Genomic DNA, 17,117 nt, shown 5'->3' with positions numbered 1-17,117 from the left:
CAAGCTGTCATTTGGTTTTATTCAAGAGTGAAAAGCAGCTCTGCCTTTAGAGCCAGGCAGGTAACAGTAGGATGATATGCGGTAAGAGTAGCATCTCATTTAAATTTTTCAAATTAAAAGCCTTGAAAGATCATGATATAGCCCCCAGCTTCCAACTCACGCTGTGAACAGGACACAGATGAATAAACGCTGCTGTTTTTCTCACGATGGTGATTCTGTGCTGTGCTGAGAAGTAGAGGATTGTGACTTCTAGACTCCTGTCTTCTGGAGTCCCACATCTTAATAATGCTTTGCTCATCATTGCCCTGATTGCTCAGAATATCATACCAAAGTTCCCAGCCACTAACTAGTGTGAGGCTAAATCTCAAGTACTAGTATATCTTGACAGTATTCATTTTAGTAGTTACACACATAGGGAATTATCAAGGACAATGAGTAACTTAGGGACCCGGCATAGGTGTAGAATTTACAAATAGTCGCTTCTAATATGTTTAGTTTTATGCAACAAGTCCATAGGTAAGAAGCATAGTTAAAAATATAATAGATGTTTTGCATTAGAAATGTGAGCTGTGAAACTACTGTTAGTAGTTTTCTAATTTTGATATTCAGTGCTATGCAACTCATTGAATTACATATTAATTCCATTCCATTCCATCTGTGGGATAGATATGGCACAGACAGTTACTACGATACCTAACCAAATATGCAGTAAGTGCTACTTGTGTGACTCAGCATAAATCAGGCAGAACAAAACAGGGTATTTGAAAGCCTGGGTAAGGATAGAAATCTGGAGATGTTCCTTCCGATGGCAGTTGTGCAACGTCACAGTCTGTTTTGCCAGTTGATGGGCAATAGCTCAGCAGAGCTCGAGTACGAGGACAGATGGCTGATTTTAAATGCCATAAACATGTGGCAATAAAGGAGCATAATTATTCTACTTGCGAACCTATGGATCTCCATATGTGATTAAAGAATGACTAACTGAAAGACTTAACCCAGAAGGAGGACTTGTATTTTGATCAATCAGAGCAGATCAGCTGGCCAAGGCATTGATTAGATAACACAAGGCTGGCTTTCCCCCAGCCTGCCAGTTATCTGCTCTTGGATGTGCTTTCTGCAAAATGGGCCACGCTTCTGCCTTTAACATCTGCTGTCTGCTGTTCCACTGTGTTACCTGTCCTTGGTTGGTGTCTTGTTCGCAGAGGATAATAATTCTGCGTTGCTGCCAGGAAGTGTAGTTTGAGCTGAATGAGGAAGATTTATACTGAAAGCAATGAAAATCTGGAGTGAAAACATTGTTCATGATGCAAATTAGAATGAATTGCTGCCACTAAGAGAAATTGATCATTTTAAATTCACTTTTTTTCCTTAAGGAAATAAAAGAGCTTTATAAAAACAAAGTTACTTGGGCTGCAGTCTAAAAAAAATTGCAGAATTACAGCATGCTGGTTAATTATATGCCTCAGTTGGTAACTTTGCATGTATGATATCCCTGAGAAGGTGATCACTCACCATTTCTCTGCCATCCTCAGGGAGGGAGGACCTTACTCAGTATATTCTTCATCTGTGAGTAGCACACATATTACTTGCATGACACTGCGTAAGAAAATGTATCTGCTGTATTGTTACTTTTTTAAAAGAGCAGCATAAAGTTTTTCTCAAATGTGGCAATCTGTTATTTTAATAAAACTGTAACTAATTTTTAATGAAGCCAGCTTCAAAAAAACCCTATACTGAAATAAATGCTAACTATTTTTTGGAAGAAGAGCTATGTGCATTGATACAAAATAGTTTGGAGAGCACTACATTTTGTAGAAATACCATAAGTTTGAATCATCGTATGGATGAAAACAAGAGTAATGTGGTCAGTGACACAACACAGAATATTATTTATAGCAAATATGTTACTGTTAGCTTTAGGCCATGGGTTTTTAAAGCAGACCTAACAGCATCCTGTGAACTGTTTATTCTGGTATATCTCCTTACAGATAATCATTCAAAGCCAATGGAAATTGACGGGGATGTTGAAATTCCTCCTAACAAAGCAACAGTCCTTCGGGGCCACGAATCAGAGGTGTTCATCTGTGCCTGGAACCCTGTCAGTGACCTGCTGGCATCTGGGTAAGACCATGACTGAAAGCAGCTGCTACAATACAGAGTATATTTAAGAGATGCAAGATGTGTACTAAAGATGAATGAGTATTCTCTTCACTGTTTCTTCAGCCTGCAACTGTTTTTTTCAGCAGTGCTGTTCCTATGTAGCTGTTAAGTAATTATAAGGTGACGCAGAGTGTGAAGCATTTGCACTTTGAAGATGTGTACTCTGTGGACCTGAATACACATAATTTTTTTAAAGGTTTTAAAAATAACTATGGATAATAATTCTCAAGAGTATTTGAAGTTCATGTAATTTACTCCTACTGCTCTTAGTTAATGGTTCACATTGCAGTCTCGGAAAGTCTTTGGCATCCATGTTTTCTTTTAAAAGTACAGAGACTAAACCACAGCTCTGTTTGGCTATGTCTGCATTAGTGTGGTGCACAAACAGGAGTAGATCTGTAGAGCAAAACTGTCACTGCTGTTTATATGGGACAGGGGGCTTCAAGCTGGACCTAATTTTGTCCAATGAGCGGAACATGAAGGAGTGGTTTCAGGGCATTTTGGGTTTAGCGTCACTCGAAAGGAGTCTAGTTTGTGTTCTGCAGGACTGCTAAGCAATGACAACCAAATAAGTGGGACAGTCAGGAGACTGACTTACAAAAAGCTCTTTTGATCCAAACAAAAATACTAATGTAAACATACCCCAACAGCTATATACAGATGCTGTTGGAGTCTCTGTTTGTTCATGCTTAAAGTTAAACCTTAAAATGAAGGCTAAATTTAAGAAGTCTAGCTGGGAGCATGGAGAAAGACTGATAGAGGAGATAAATGGGGTTTCAAAGTCGCCTAGCAGTACCGGAACACATTTCTTACAAGGAAGAGGAGAGTCCATATTTTGTTTCCAACTTTCTGCAAGTTCATCAGAATAGTCATCTTCTCTTTGTTGACCTATATACATGAAAACAAGGAATTAGAGTGCAAGTGGGAAAGAATAAACAGAAATAAATACCAGGTTGGATAAGCAGCACATAATCTCTAAGAGAGTGAAGATAGATGTTTCCAAAGAATACTGTCAGACATAAACTGGATTTTTCGAAAAGAGAATCCTGCTGAATATGCTTCATTTCTGGAATGTCCAGGCCTGATAGTACTTTTAGCACCTGTAGCACTAAGGGGTAGAATTGAAAAAACTGTATGTAGGATGTTTGGATGAAAAAAAATCGGGTTTCAGCTCTTTCCGTAGGCTAAGTGGGTCTTCTGGTGTGTGGTAGGGTCCCTGGGTGATGCCATCATACAGACAAGAGCAGTAATGGCAGCCACGCTCCTATGCCATGCATTTACTGTATTTTCTGCAAACCATACTCCTCTTCCCACTCAGTTTTCTGGGTCTCAGGCAACACTGCTTGGCAGTATTACTTATCCCTAGCAAATGGTTATTACAAAGCAACAAAGTCCTGATGATTAAGGGTAGTCTCCAGTTAAAATCAGGAAGTATAAAACAGTTATTTCAAAGATTGTTCTCTTCCCAGCTTACATTAAAGGAGTGAGCCCTAAAAAGAAATCTGTTTAATGTATAAATAAATAAGAATTAGGATTGACAAATGTGGAAAGAGCTATAGCATATGATAGTCCTCAATTGTCCTGTCCCAAGTCTGAGAGGGTATTTTCGAGGAAAATTAAGTGAATCAGGAGAAGGCAAAGAATCTGTGAGGTGCGGGAAGTGTTACTGCCTACATAATGATTTGGAAATCAACATCAAATCATGTGAACAAACATGCCTCTGTACAACAACTCTTAACTTTTCAGTGTATGCCTAAATGCTTTGACTACCCATAGATGTTAAATCATGGCCTAGTAGTGAAGAAAACATTAAAAAAACAAGAAGAATTTAGTTAACCTCATTAAATTGTTTTCATGTTGTTTCTTATTAAAGATTAAAATCTAGATAAGGTTTCATAAAATCTGGAAGAGCTTTCCCATAGTGGAGACAAAATTAGAATTTCATGGGCTGTCTCGAAAACAATAGCTCGCATATTTAGTATCATTGGAATTAAGGGACTGTATTTGTTGATACAATAGATCTCTTGTAGCCCTCTCATCCTGAACAATATACTTTTTAATAGTAAACTTATCCATCACGGTATTTTATCTGAATTCTATGGAGAACAACCTGCAGGTGATCCGTTAGCACACCCACATTATTATCTGAAGGAAAGTCGGTGGGGAGGAAGGATGCCATACAGAATTATTCCTTAGGGACACCTGCCGGCGCCTGAGATGAAGTGAAGGTGCTGCTTTATTCTGGAGAATATCTGCGCAGCTGAAGTTAGGCATCTGCTCAAGTGCTCTGTCCCTCTGCAGGTACCTACATCTCTCCACTCATTACATGAGGAGTTAAGGTGCTCAGACCTCATCCGTTGGCTTTAGCATTGGTAACTACTTCCCGCTGTTGGACTCACGCCTCTGCCAATGCTTGCCGTACTGGACTGCTTCCCTAGGATCTGTGGTTCACAGCCCTAGTGTGCATCCTTTAAACAGTGAACCATTTAATAAAGCAGAGTATGTGCTGCAGTGACTGAGGAACCAGTGGGTGTTTCAACTTTGCTGCAGGGTGCTAAGCACTGGTAGACGGATCCCTGGGACAGTGATACCTTACACAGCTTCAGATAAACCTGGAGGATGATAATCAGAACCGTTAGCTGTCTTAAGCAGAGGAGTACGCTCTCACTATCCCTTCAATTAAGCTTTACTATTCAGCGTAATCGGTCTTTCTTAATAAGCTTTTTTATGTGATTTTGGAAGCACATAAATACATGCATGAAACGAAAATGCCATCAGGTGCTATGTCTTATGCAGGCTAATCACAATGCAATGAAAATGCAAAACCTTAGATCCATGTGCACCTTGATCAAATTTTAGCCTGCTCATAGGAAACAAAGTATGTGATGAAGTTAGCCCTCAGGTAATGCAGCAGTGAGTGCCTCATGAAGCTTATATGACTGAAATGGTATAGAATGCACAGAAGAAAATGAAACCAAAGGAAGAGAGCTGAGTGACAGATTATGCCACTGCATAAAGAAGCATTTGAGATGTCTGATATAATAATAGTGCAAGCTATCATCTATAGGTAAACGGTGTTACGCCACCAATTAAATGAGGGGGAGAAATTTCCCGAGATCTACAGTATACCGCAGTTCTCTTTGTCCTTTACAAAGTAGTGCTTCAAAAAAGAAAACCACAGTTTGATGTGCAAACACCGAATTGTTAGAATCTATAATAGCCATATTGTGCTGCCCAGTCCATAGTTTTCTTCTGGTTTCCCATCTGCCTGATTGTACCCATCTGTTGTCTTAAAAAACACATGTAAAACCTAACTATTAAATAAAAGAAATAACACATTTGTTCTTTTTATAAAGTGCCTAGCACAATGAAATCTCAGTTTGTGGCAAAGTAGTTTCTTCGAGCCTTGTTACACTATACAAGCAACAATTTTTTCTAACAATTAGCAGTTTAGACAGCAACCTGATGTAATCTTCAAAGCACTAAAAGAATAATGGAGGTTCACAGCCTAATCTGAAGCAAGTTGCATAAGGCGTTTTATTTGTAGAATGAATTACCCAACTAGAGCATCGGTTTCCAGATTTAGTGAGTATTCCACTGATAGAAAGGGATTTTGATTTTTATGTCACAACTTCTCAATTGCTATGGTTTTTTAGGATGTGAAAGCTAGCACAGGGATATATGCTGTCTGGACTTTGCAAAGGGCTATTTAAACAAACAACAACAAAAAAGAAAAAAACCCAAACAAACACACAAAAAAACCCCAACAGTGCAGACAGGAGTTTCTCTGATCAAATAGCCAGAAAAAATACATTCTGCGGCTGCCTCTCCTCCACCACACCCATAAGCCCTAAAGTGGAGGATGGAGGATACTAGAGATACCAGTGAAGGCTATCAAAGGCATGACTGTCACTAGATGCCCATGAGAAGAATGCTTAGATGTTTTGAATGGAAGCATCATAATGTACAGTGAAGTGCAGACTTACAGCCCTGTAAGAGGATGAATTACCCTGTATGAAAGAAATCAATATTCCAGAATAAATAATTGGATATACTGTTTTGCACAGGTTAAAAAAAAAAAAAAAAAAAAAGTAGCTGCTTGGCTAAATCTTGGGATTTGGCCATTCCCAGCCATAATTCCCATTTTGCTCTTAAAAACCAATTGTCCTCCTCTTCAAAGACTGATTTCTTCCGTGAGATAATTTTCAATATCTCTTTTAATTTTATGGCACATGTAAAATGTTACAGATAATCATGGTCTCTGCGTAGTGCAGAAACCCATTACAGCTACGTGCACATTAGTAAACTAACCATGCCTGGGAATATTCCTAGGCACTGAGGCCAGCTGGCACAGAACGGACGGTGTCTGTGCTAGCAAACTGTCCTGGCTGCCAAACAAACGGCACATTAGGAATCGTCTCTGGACGTTGTAACCACCAAGCCATGCCCAGGAGTTATTCAGAGAGAATGTCGCGGCCCTGAGCAAGGGTACTAATTAAAACAGGTCAAAATCTGGCCAGGGAATACGTATCAGTTTGCTAGTATAGGTCATCATGGTCTGGAGACCCAGAGTATTCCTGAACATGCTTGAATTTCCCAGTATGGAAGTGGATGGACTGTGAATGTCCAGGCTGCTAGAGCCTTCGACTGCGAAAGCTTTTACAGTTGAATTTAGGATATTTCTGTCAGCATGTTCAGCTGCTCCTTCCAGGAGCGTGCTCTGTTCTGTTACATCCAGCCATGCCCTTCAAGTAATTCTCATCACCATGAAGCAGAGGGACCTGGCCTCATTCCCAAAACCCAGCAGTAGGTTTTTTTGCTGATCTAAACCAGCCTCTTTCACACAGGGGAACTTTGTCTCTTGCAGGATGCTCCATGCACCTTCACTGTCCCTAGTCAGCAAAATCATTAGCCAGAAAAGCAGTTGTCCAAGATCTTGCAGTTACAGCTGTGTCTCTCAGATGCAAGAAAGGATGTTTCTAGGCCATCTGCCATCATCTCTGGGTCTTGTGTAATACTTTGAGTTACTGTATTCCTCTTATCAGTGGTTTAGGATCCCCTGTGAATTACCTTTTTGAATAAACCTTTTGAATTACCGGGCTGAGGAGGGGGGGTTATTTCACACACCACCACCCTAGTCAGTGCCAAGCGTTAATTCTGCTAACTCTACGTGCCTATTCATTAGCAGGTGACTTTACTGGGGCCGGTTTCCTCATTGCATCAAATCTGTTAATGCAAAGCAGTCAGCTGTTAGGTGAGGTCTACTTGAATAACCTGTTGCAGGGAGCAGTGCTGTAGAATCAGTGGAACAGAGCTCTCCTGGAGCCCTCCGAGGCACTTCCCTCTACTGACTGCCTTTGGAAGCATAAGCACTTACTTTAAGAGACCTGCTTTATTAAGGAAAAGTTAGGGGTGTGAATTACGAGGAGGGGTTTCCTTCCCTTTATGCTTTTAATAAATATATTTTGAAATAAAATAACAAAAGGTCTAGCCTGTTTGAGCCAGATTTATTAAATACACGTTAACAATATTGCTTACCAAAATAACAGTGTTTATAAGACTTGCAGGTGAAGATCAGAAATACCAAGGTTCACCAGCCATCTTCCAAATTTCTTTACCCAACTGCAGCTGTGTTAACCTCTGCTGGCAGTTAAGGAATGGAGATTTTATATGTCACAAACAAAATTCTGCAAACATTTGTCCAGCTTGATTCATGATGATACCAGGGCTGGAGAGCATGCAATAAAATTCTTTTAGAACTAGCCTTCCTAAAATCTGGCAGTGCTCTACCGTCGTGCAGAACAGTATACCTATTACTCAAGTGTTCATGACTTGCATGTTGGAATGGCTGCTTTATCATGCAGATAGAAATGCTTCTGTGGGCTAAGGAGATTAAATATCTTTCTGAATTGTGCTTGAACTGTGGTCCTCTAATGAGGCAGGGTTCACTGAATCATTCAGCAGAAATCAGAATACTTTCCAGAGCAGAGAATACTCTTTTTTCTTTTTTTTTTCCCCCAGCAACAAAAGGGAAGACACACAAATACCCCTGCCACACACTGGTAGGCTTATAAAGCCTCTCTGCAGGGACACATAATAGCTTGTGTAGCCTTAGGAAGAAGAAAATGGAAAAACAAAATTAAAATACTGGAAAATAAGATTGCCCAAGCATTGCCAGAAAACTGGCTAAATAAAACTGTTGAAAAACAAAACATAACCCTTTTAGAACTAGCAAATAGGATATTGTGTTTGATAGCCAAGTGACTGAGTACTTTATTCACAGGGTCCAATAACAAACTGGATTATTACAATGAGGGCAGGACTGGCCCAGAGTCTCATACAGCAGAGAAGCCAGCGCTGAAGGAATTTCCTACTTAGCATGTTAACCAATAACCCAAGCCTATGAAAGACTTATGTTCCCATTATTGTAAATGATCACAACTAAAAATGTTCCTTAACTTCTGTGCCTCATGATTAACTTCATTAATTTTCTAGCCAACATGTGCAAAATTGTTGTTCAGTTTTCCAGACCTTTGAAGAAATCAGGAGTTATATTACAGTCACAGCTCTGTATGGTGGCAAAAATTACCCTGGTTCAAATTATTTTTTAATCACTATCATGGAAGATGTGTGCCAAAAATTAAAGAATGGCCGTACAGCAGTAGCTAGTGGTTAGGCTGGCAAAGACCTGCCCAGCCATCCCATCACAGCGTGGCCTGAAGTGTTCAGACGAGACGGGGGCACATTCCCCAGGTATGCCACGATCCAGCATAGCGCAGAGCCACTGATACAGGCAGAGAGGTTTTTGCTTTTACAGTTGAACTGTTGTTCATGAAAATTTGGCTGAATTATTGGCAAAGTAATACACAAATACCAATTGAAGTTCGATGCTTGGTTGGTCAATATTTGCACTCAAAGACATGTCATGTGTTTAAAATTTACCTAGTACTTTTCATATAAATAATGTTTCACTAGTAGACCAGAAAAAAATTAATATTCTCCTGTGATGGATTTCCTTTTTAGTAAAGCATGGTTTATCAAAGCAAAAATGGATGTCAGGGGTTTAGTCTTCAAAGAAAGACTTCTTCTCCTTGTTCGTGTATAGGAATGGAAGTTTTAGTAATTATCTTCAAAAAAAGAAAAAGCTAATGCATCAGCTTATATCAACCATAAAATTTCATCTAGACTGTATGAATTCTTGGAATATAAGAGAGATCTTAATTCTGCTCCAAGATTCTATTTACTACATGTAAATAAAAATTACCCTCTGAACAAAAAAAGAAATCCAGGGCCTTTGATTGGTTTTGTTGTTCTTGTTATTGATTGTTTAAAAAAGGGGGTGAGGGGGAGTGAGAGGCATACTCTAATAAACTAGAAAACATAGATTCTTCCAACCTGTTGCGGTTTCTGACATCAGACATTTTTCATTGGAAGAAAGATGTATGCAAAGTGAAGATTAACACAGTATTTACAAGCAGATTGTGATAAACTCTTCATTTCTTCTCACAGCTTTTTGTAGACAAAATCAAGGTTTCAGCCTGCAGTAAAAACATCTCCCTAGAAAATACTTGGTCTACAAAATAGATTAAAATCCTGATACTGGCTCAGTCTTGCTCTATTATGTCAATAATTATTTTGCCACTTTTTCAGACAACATGAGCTAAGCAGCCAAGCTACAGACAGCAAAGGATCCTGTAGCCATGAATTTAAAAAATGGAAATAAGATGAATTTTAAAAATTAATTTATATTACCTTTCTACTTTCCTAATCTTTGGGTTTAGCAGCCTAATTTAATGCTGAGAGGCTGCCCTGCAAACAACTCCTGTCAGAGACTACGTTCTGGTCTGTCCCGGATGGAAGTACCTTATGAAAGGGCCATGGCCAAACCAAAGGCAGCCTTAAGTTCACCTCCTACTCCTGCAGTAGCTGTCAGAGGAAGCCAGGCAAGACCAGGGAGCTGGCATGCAGCACCTTTGTCACACTGCCAGCAGTCCCCTGCCCCAAAGCTGCTGCCAGGGTGACCGGCAGTGATGCTGCCCGTCCTGCAGCTAATGGGACTGTGCACACTTTTTATGGGAGGTATGTGGGCACAGCCGTTGCCTTTCTGTCTTTGTTGGGATTTCCAGTGTTATGTTTGTAATGTCGAGTTCCCCCAGACTATCTCAGTTATGGTGATACCAACTTCAGGTATGACATGCAAAACGTAGAGAGAGCAGGTAAATGTATTTTAGGTAAAACTTTTCTGAATAAAGCAAATGACCATGTGGATTCAGATAATAAGTATATTTTAAATACATGCTAGCTGTTTTAAAAAATTATATGGAGTGCAGGAAGGGTTGGAAAGAAAAATTACTTTTTAAAGGTTGTGATGTTCTCTCAATGAAAACAGAAATAGAGGTTTTTACATTGTTTGCTGGCCTGACACTAAGACGGATTTTCATCTCTGCCCAATTGCTTTTATAGATCCGGAGACTCAACAGCCAGAATATGGAATCTCAATGAAAACAGCAACAGCGGTTCCACTCAACTAGTTTTGAGGCACTGCATAAGAGAAGGAGGACATGATGTCCCCAGCAATAAGGATGTGACTTCATTGGACTGGAATGTAAGCTAACTTCTAAGGCTGCACATGGCTTTTTACTGTCTAAATTTAATTCAGAGGCAATTGCAGCTGCTGCTCCATGTCTTTTATATCTGAGGTGACCAGAAGCTCTGTCCTAACCTACTGACCTCTTGTTTCAAATACTCATAATAAGCTGAACTTTCCCCTGTATGCTATAATTTTTCCAGGACTGTTGCCATCTTCAAGCTTAATAATGGTGTATTTATATCTCTATTTTAGGAGCATGGATAAAAATAACTTTTAAGAATGAAGATTAAACAAGCAAACTATGTAGTAGTGAAGCCTGATTAATAATGTATTTGCATCTCATAGTTACTTTATTTTGGCATGTAAAGAGATACAAGCACCAGCGAAGCTTTTTCTGAAGTTGAACTGTCAAGACCCTCTCTCATTTTAATTATGCTGTGCCTAGCAAAATGTGTTGACATTATTGTCTTTATCTTGGTAGGAGCATGTGTGGCCATTCTGTCTTTACCTAACCACCTTCTCAGTGAAACTCTTGCCTGAACCCTTTTTTACTTTCATCCTGTAAAACTTTGTTAGATAAGTATAGTCCTGCACACAGAAGCCTGAAGTGAGCCCAGAGGACAGGTATGGTTAAGAATCCCGTCTCGGCCAGTGTCTTTGGGCAGCTTTAAGGCGGCTTCATGTCTCCTTTCTGCCACCCAGCACTGTAAAAAGACCTTAAAAGACCTTGCAGGAACCTTCATTAATTTTGAGATCACTTGCATACACTGTCTGTTTTGAGGATACTAGTACAGACAGAGTGATCATACAAATCTTGTTTTCGTAGAAAAACAGATTAAAAATTAAGTACCAGAAAGGATTCTTAGCAATTGCATACAGCCTTGGTTGCTGGCCGGAGACCAACATTCGGTTAATCCTTGCTGCAATATTACTGTCCTTCAGGTGAGGTAGGTGCTTCACAAAAGGAAAAGATAAGGCCACTGCACGAATCAGCTTCCCCTACCTATTTTATATTTGCCACAATGAAAGAAGGTTGTGAATACAGAAAACAAGAGATAGGATAACAAAGCAAATAAAGATGAAACTCGGGAATGTTACTTATTTCCTGTGGAAATCACAGTGAAGAAAAATAGTTGGGAAAAACTGAACTGAAGAGGAGGAAAAGAGTAATTGAAAGAGGAAAACATGCCAAGGTGCAGAACTGTTAATGAGAAAAGTTATCTAAAACATATAGGGCATCCTTTAGTATTTCCTTACCTTTCCAGACTTCATTGACCATGGATACTTCACTTGCTTTGTGCTAGTACTTAATGTAAGGAAATGTTCCTAAATTAAACACTTGAAGTGTTTCCAGCTTACCTTGAGTTTTTAAAAGAATGTGAATTGCCACCAACAGACTTGGATAAACTGTACATCTAGTCCCCGAGTTTTCCTTCCCTTTTCTCTTTTCCCTCTTACCACCTTTGTTCACATCAGTTGTCCAGGTAAGTATATATCACAGTGAAATTGGCTTAGGTTTTGATATTTTTCCCCTTATATCATTATATATTTGAGTTATATCTACAGCTGTTCTGACTCACTGTTTTGGGAGGGTTGGAGTGGGTATAAGTTTTAAAGGATTATTTTATGGTTTTTTCCTTATTTTCTATTCATGATGCTAGAAATGCCATCCACCTTTATTGTTTGTTTAGAACTACAATATTAATCATACTTCGCTGTGAAATTTTCACACTGGTGATATTAAATCAATTTTTCTCTGGTTTGTGTGATTTTTGTTAAATGAGAAAGGTTATTTCTAGAGGCCATATTCAGATCATGTCCTTTGGTACCAAGGGTAGGATTCATCTCTGTTAGATTTAACTATCTGAACTAGTCTTCTAGACTCCCTCTAAGTCAGCAGAAACAAGAGAATCATGGCTTACACTCCAGAGGTGGGCGATGCTGTTAGTTGTAGAGGGAGACTAGTTATGCTCTTAAACTAACTCCTAACTTCTTGATGTCTGGAGATAAATGGGTTAAATTTCACTGCCTAATCCATGTGCTGAAATGTTTAAACACCCAGCTGCAAAAGCACCTGTCTCACCAGACTGCAGAGTCAAGTTCCTTCTTAATTATTTTCATTCTGGCCCAATAACTCTAGCATTGGTGGCTGCACAGGAGATACCCTTCAGTGAAGGGCTCCCTCCAGCAGAATACCTGTAATTTGCTGATTACAGTTCCTGGGCTTTTTTCCTGCTAATTGGGACCCATGAATCCAACTTTTCTCAGGCTCTCCGTGATGGTGCCATGCCTCTGAGCATGTGTTGGAGTCTGTGTTCAGACAAGTAGGAAGCAACTTCTTGGTGGTAGATAGCACTCTAGGTGGTAACTACGAATGTAGGTGGCTTAGGTGTTTAGGTCCTTCTTTCAAGTACAGGTGCCTGAATTTCACTGAACTGGGGTTTAGTCAGGTTTTAGATGATCTATTGACATTTTATAGGCTCTTTATGTCTAAAAAGTAGTATCTGTTCATTATCTGGAAGAATCCCATATATGTTATATCTGGTTTTCTTTTTCTAATCCTTTCGTTAAATTACTCTTATCTGATGGTATAGCCCAGTATTTCACGTATGTTAGAGGGTTTTATTTCTTCTTTGCTGTCTGCAATAATAACCTCTAGTTTAAATCTGTGAACTCATATTTCCCATAAATCACAATGCACAAACCTTAAAAAAGAAAGAGAAAAAAAAAAAGGGTTGGTTGAAACAGATTTCCTCTAGTATCAACCTTTGCCATTTATATATCCCAACAGAGTGATGGAACACTATTGGCTACAGGCTCGTATGATGGTTTTGCAAGAATATGGACAGAAGATGGTAAGTCAAACAACAGTTACTGTTCTTGAGCATCAAACAGTGGTGAACTGTAATTTGATTGGTTTGTAAACAAATTGTAATAGTAACCTTTTCTTTATTCCAGGTAACCTTGCAAGCACCTTAGGTCAACATAAAGGTCCAATATTTGCCCTGAAATGGAACAAAAAAGGGGAATTATATTTTAAGTGCTGGTGTTGATAAAGTGAGTTTTAAAAATATGTTATTCTAACATATAAATGTGCTGACTCAGTGAGCTTGTGCTGCTGAATTCTCTAAGATTATTTTCTTCTCCTCCAGGCATCCTGGAGAATCGCAGAATTGTAGAATCATTTAGGTTGGAGTTGAGTTTACTTTAATATGTTTTAGTGCATGTTGATTACATATTTGAGGCTGCATAAGTGTGTACTATTTTTATGTAAAAGATTTTACTTTAAAAAACCAGCTCCATTTTACCCCCTGTGTAAAACTGTGTCTTAAATGTGTCTCAGTTAAGTAAAGAACTGCTTCCAGTACTTACATTTGTAGTTTTATCAACTAACTATTTCCGGGAAGGAAGTGATCTTAAAGATACTCCATCTTTTAGCTCATCTAACTATTGAAACACTTATTTGAATAAAATAAGTATCACTTCCTATGCAAATATGCAAAAAAAATGGTAGTTCAGAACTCAAAATCAAGCAAAACGTATTTACAGCTGAATGCGCATTAGAGATTAAAATGAACAGATGACTGATGATGATGTGCACAGATCCATTAAAACTGAAACTGGAAAGTACACAGCATTCATCTTGGCTAACTTTCAATGTCTAAAAATTAGATTGGGACTTCCAAGTGATGGGTTGCATGGCCTGTGTCACAATGAGAGGCACCGACAGTGCTTCTCTCCAGCAACTGACAGAGGGAGTCTAGGGAAACTAGCCCAGGGTCGTACAGCTGGTTTGTAGGCTAGATGAATCCCTATATTTTCACATACTTGTGAAAATGGAAACTTAGTTTTATTCCTTTTAATACTGCCTTATATTCAGCTACACATGTCTCCCAGTGGTAATTCCATTGTTCTGGTTCCCAATAACAGCAGTGATTCTTCAGGTGATCCATTGTTGGCAAGGTGAGGCATCCTTAGTTTATTTTGTGGAATCATCCACTCCCAATAAATTGACAATTCATTCAGAAGGTGGTATTTAGCTCTACAGGGGAGTTGCTTACATACGCTATGAGTATGGATTAAACCTGTAATAAGCAAATTACACTTTATTCTGTCCCACCACAGAACTGGCAAGAAGGGATACGTACTCTGCTGCTAGATAAAGATTGCACTTGGTAGTTTAATTGTGAGAAATGTAGCATCCCATAGTTTTGAAAGAGTTCCACTTGCATCTCTGAAAAGGGGAAAAAGTCTCTTTGAAGAAGATAACTGTAACAGCTGTAACAAAATACTGAACCTGTTTAGTGCTATCTTCTAGCATTATTCGGAGAGAATGTGCATATTCTTAGTAGTTATATTACTTCCTCTGTAGGCATGATACCCTTTATATACACTTAGATTATTATTCTGTAATATTTGAAGCAATTTCTGTTTTTTCAGCTGTTCAGCGCACACGGCTCTCTGCAGTCAATGATTTTATCAGTCTGTCTTTTAGAATTGCTCCTCAGTGAGGGTGCTCTCTGTTTTCTCGAAGCTGAACAGTCACTAATCATTTTTTCCCCCCTTCTTCCGGATGCAGACAACAATAATTTGGGATGCTCACACAGGAGAAGCTAAACAGCAGTTTCCTTTCCATTCAGGTAATTTCTGCATAACTCTTGTTATTGTAATGAAATGCAGTTTTTAATTTTGTCAGTATAATTTATCCTTTTGTAAAAACCTACCCCATCTGCCAGAGAGAAGTTTGAACCAACTTTTTTGTCCTTTAACTATTCTGAGTGTCATGGCTTGTGGGTTTATTCTTTTTTCAGAAAGATAGGATTCTGTGAGATTCAGCTTTGCAAGTCAAACTGATTCTAGGAAAGGATTTGTACAACAGCCATGTCTACCTAGCTGAATGATTCTGTCATTATCTATGTGCTTGAATAGTAGCAAGTGGTGATTTATGAAGAGACTTTTCAGTGATGGGTGTCTGGGATCACTTCCGCTCTTTCTGCTCCTGTTGCAATGAAACTGACTTTTCATTTCAGAGACAGAAGCAGGTGGGTCTGTCATGCAGCTAGCATTCTCTGCTGCAAGCGTGAAGCTCCTCAGGAATTTCTTAGCTTTTAATTTTGACTTGAAGTTCTTCAATATTTGCTTTCTCTAATTATCAGAAGTCAGTTGCCAACCTTGAGTTTCAAAACCTCGTTGCACCAAAACCTTACTTGGGGTGGTCGTTTGTAGATCTGGTCTGCTTCAAAAAGACAGGAGATGTCACAGTTACTGAGTAATCTTGAGTAACGGGCAATCACTGACGTAATCTTAAATTCCCCTGAGGCTAGACTTGTGAGATGATGACTGAATTCATGATCCAAACTGGATAAGTTGTCGTAGTGAAGAATTTTTAAGGGGCATAGTCAGAGTTTAAAACCACCCAAACATGCCAGATTCTGAGGATAGAAGTGTTCATCTTCCTGTGTATTTGCTGTAACTAATCCATTTTTTAATACACCATGCTTTCGCAAGGTGCTTAATACTAATAAAGCATTAATTTGCACATGCTTTTCAACTCAGTTTCTAGTTGTTCTCATTTTCATATTTTCACAGATGTTACTAACAAGCAGTGGTAATTGAACTGGTTATTCAACAGAACACAAGAAGTATATGCGTGCGCGCAGCAGATCCATACTCTGCATTTTTGTCACTCATGTTCTCACTAATGCAACTGTCAGTTTGGAGGAATCGTGTCTGCCGACAGATTTTCTCACTGTGGCATTTATTTATCTGTCATAACTGTTCCATAAAAGCAAACTTTGCACCGTATAGTGATGTAGTTCATGACACTCTTAAGCCTTCTGATCCCTAACTATTGGTCTAAGATGCTGAAGATTCAGAACTTGGTTGCCCCTTCATGAATCGCCTTCGCTGACGTGTAGCTGTCTTAGCAGTGGTGCGCATCAAGGACATATCACTCCGTTCCCCTTCTAGCAAGTTGAAGACTTAATTATACCTTCTGATGCAATATGCTGATGTCCATTTGCAATAATACATGGGGTTTTTTAAATCCTTATTACGCATACAGTTTGTCTTTGGACCATAAGACACAAGTGAAGTGGAGATGTAGAGAGCCTGATTTTATATTTTTTATTATTATTTCAAATATGTTTTCATAGGAAGGTAAAGCAGTTTGTTATTAAGGAAATTGTTGATAGGCAAAAAGTGTATGTCCTGCAAAAAGCCCCTTAAAATCAGCTGGAGTCTTTGTCCTCATGTAAGTCTAAAGCCACAAACACCTCGCCTTGTCCTCTTTACATCACTTAATCACCAGAACAAACTAACAGCAAATTCCTTTCCATATCTGGAATCTGAAAACCTTGTCTACACA

General features: G+C 39.0%; 1 protein-coding gene across 1 annotated transcript in view; it reads left to right on the top strand.

Annotated features, from left to right (window-relative positions):
- TBL1X (transducin beta like 1 X-linked) overlaps nucleotides 1-17,117 on the top strand; it is a 111,671-nt gene that overhangs the window by 80,987 nt on the left and 13,567 nt on the right. The window contains 6 exon segments of the mRNA XM_037377500.1: nucleotides 1,989-2,121; nucleotides 10,624-10,765; nucleotides 13,542-13,605; nucleotides 13,709-13,767; nucleotides 13,769-13,807; nucleotides 15,330-15,390. Coding sequence (XP_037233397.1) covers nucleotides 1,989-2,121; nucleotides 10,624-10,765; nucleotides 13,542-13,605; nucleotides 13,709-13,767; nucleotides 13,769-13,807; nucleotides 15,330-15,390 — 498 coding nt within the window.

This window comes from Falco rusticolus, chromosome 2 (genome assembly GCF_015220075.1).
Source record: "Falco rusticolus isolate bFalRus1 chromosome 2, bFalRus1.pri, whole genome shotgun sequence".
Taxonomy (NCBI): Eukaryota; Metazoa; Chordata; class Aves; order Falconiformes; family Falconidae; genus Falco; species Falco rusticolus.
The sequence above is the reverse complement of the archived record's forward strand: the minus strand, read 5'-3'. Positions and strand labels throughout refer to the sequence as shown.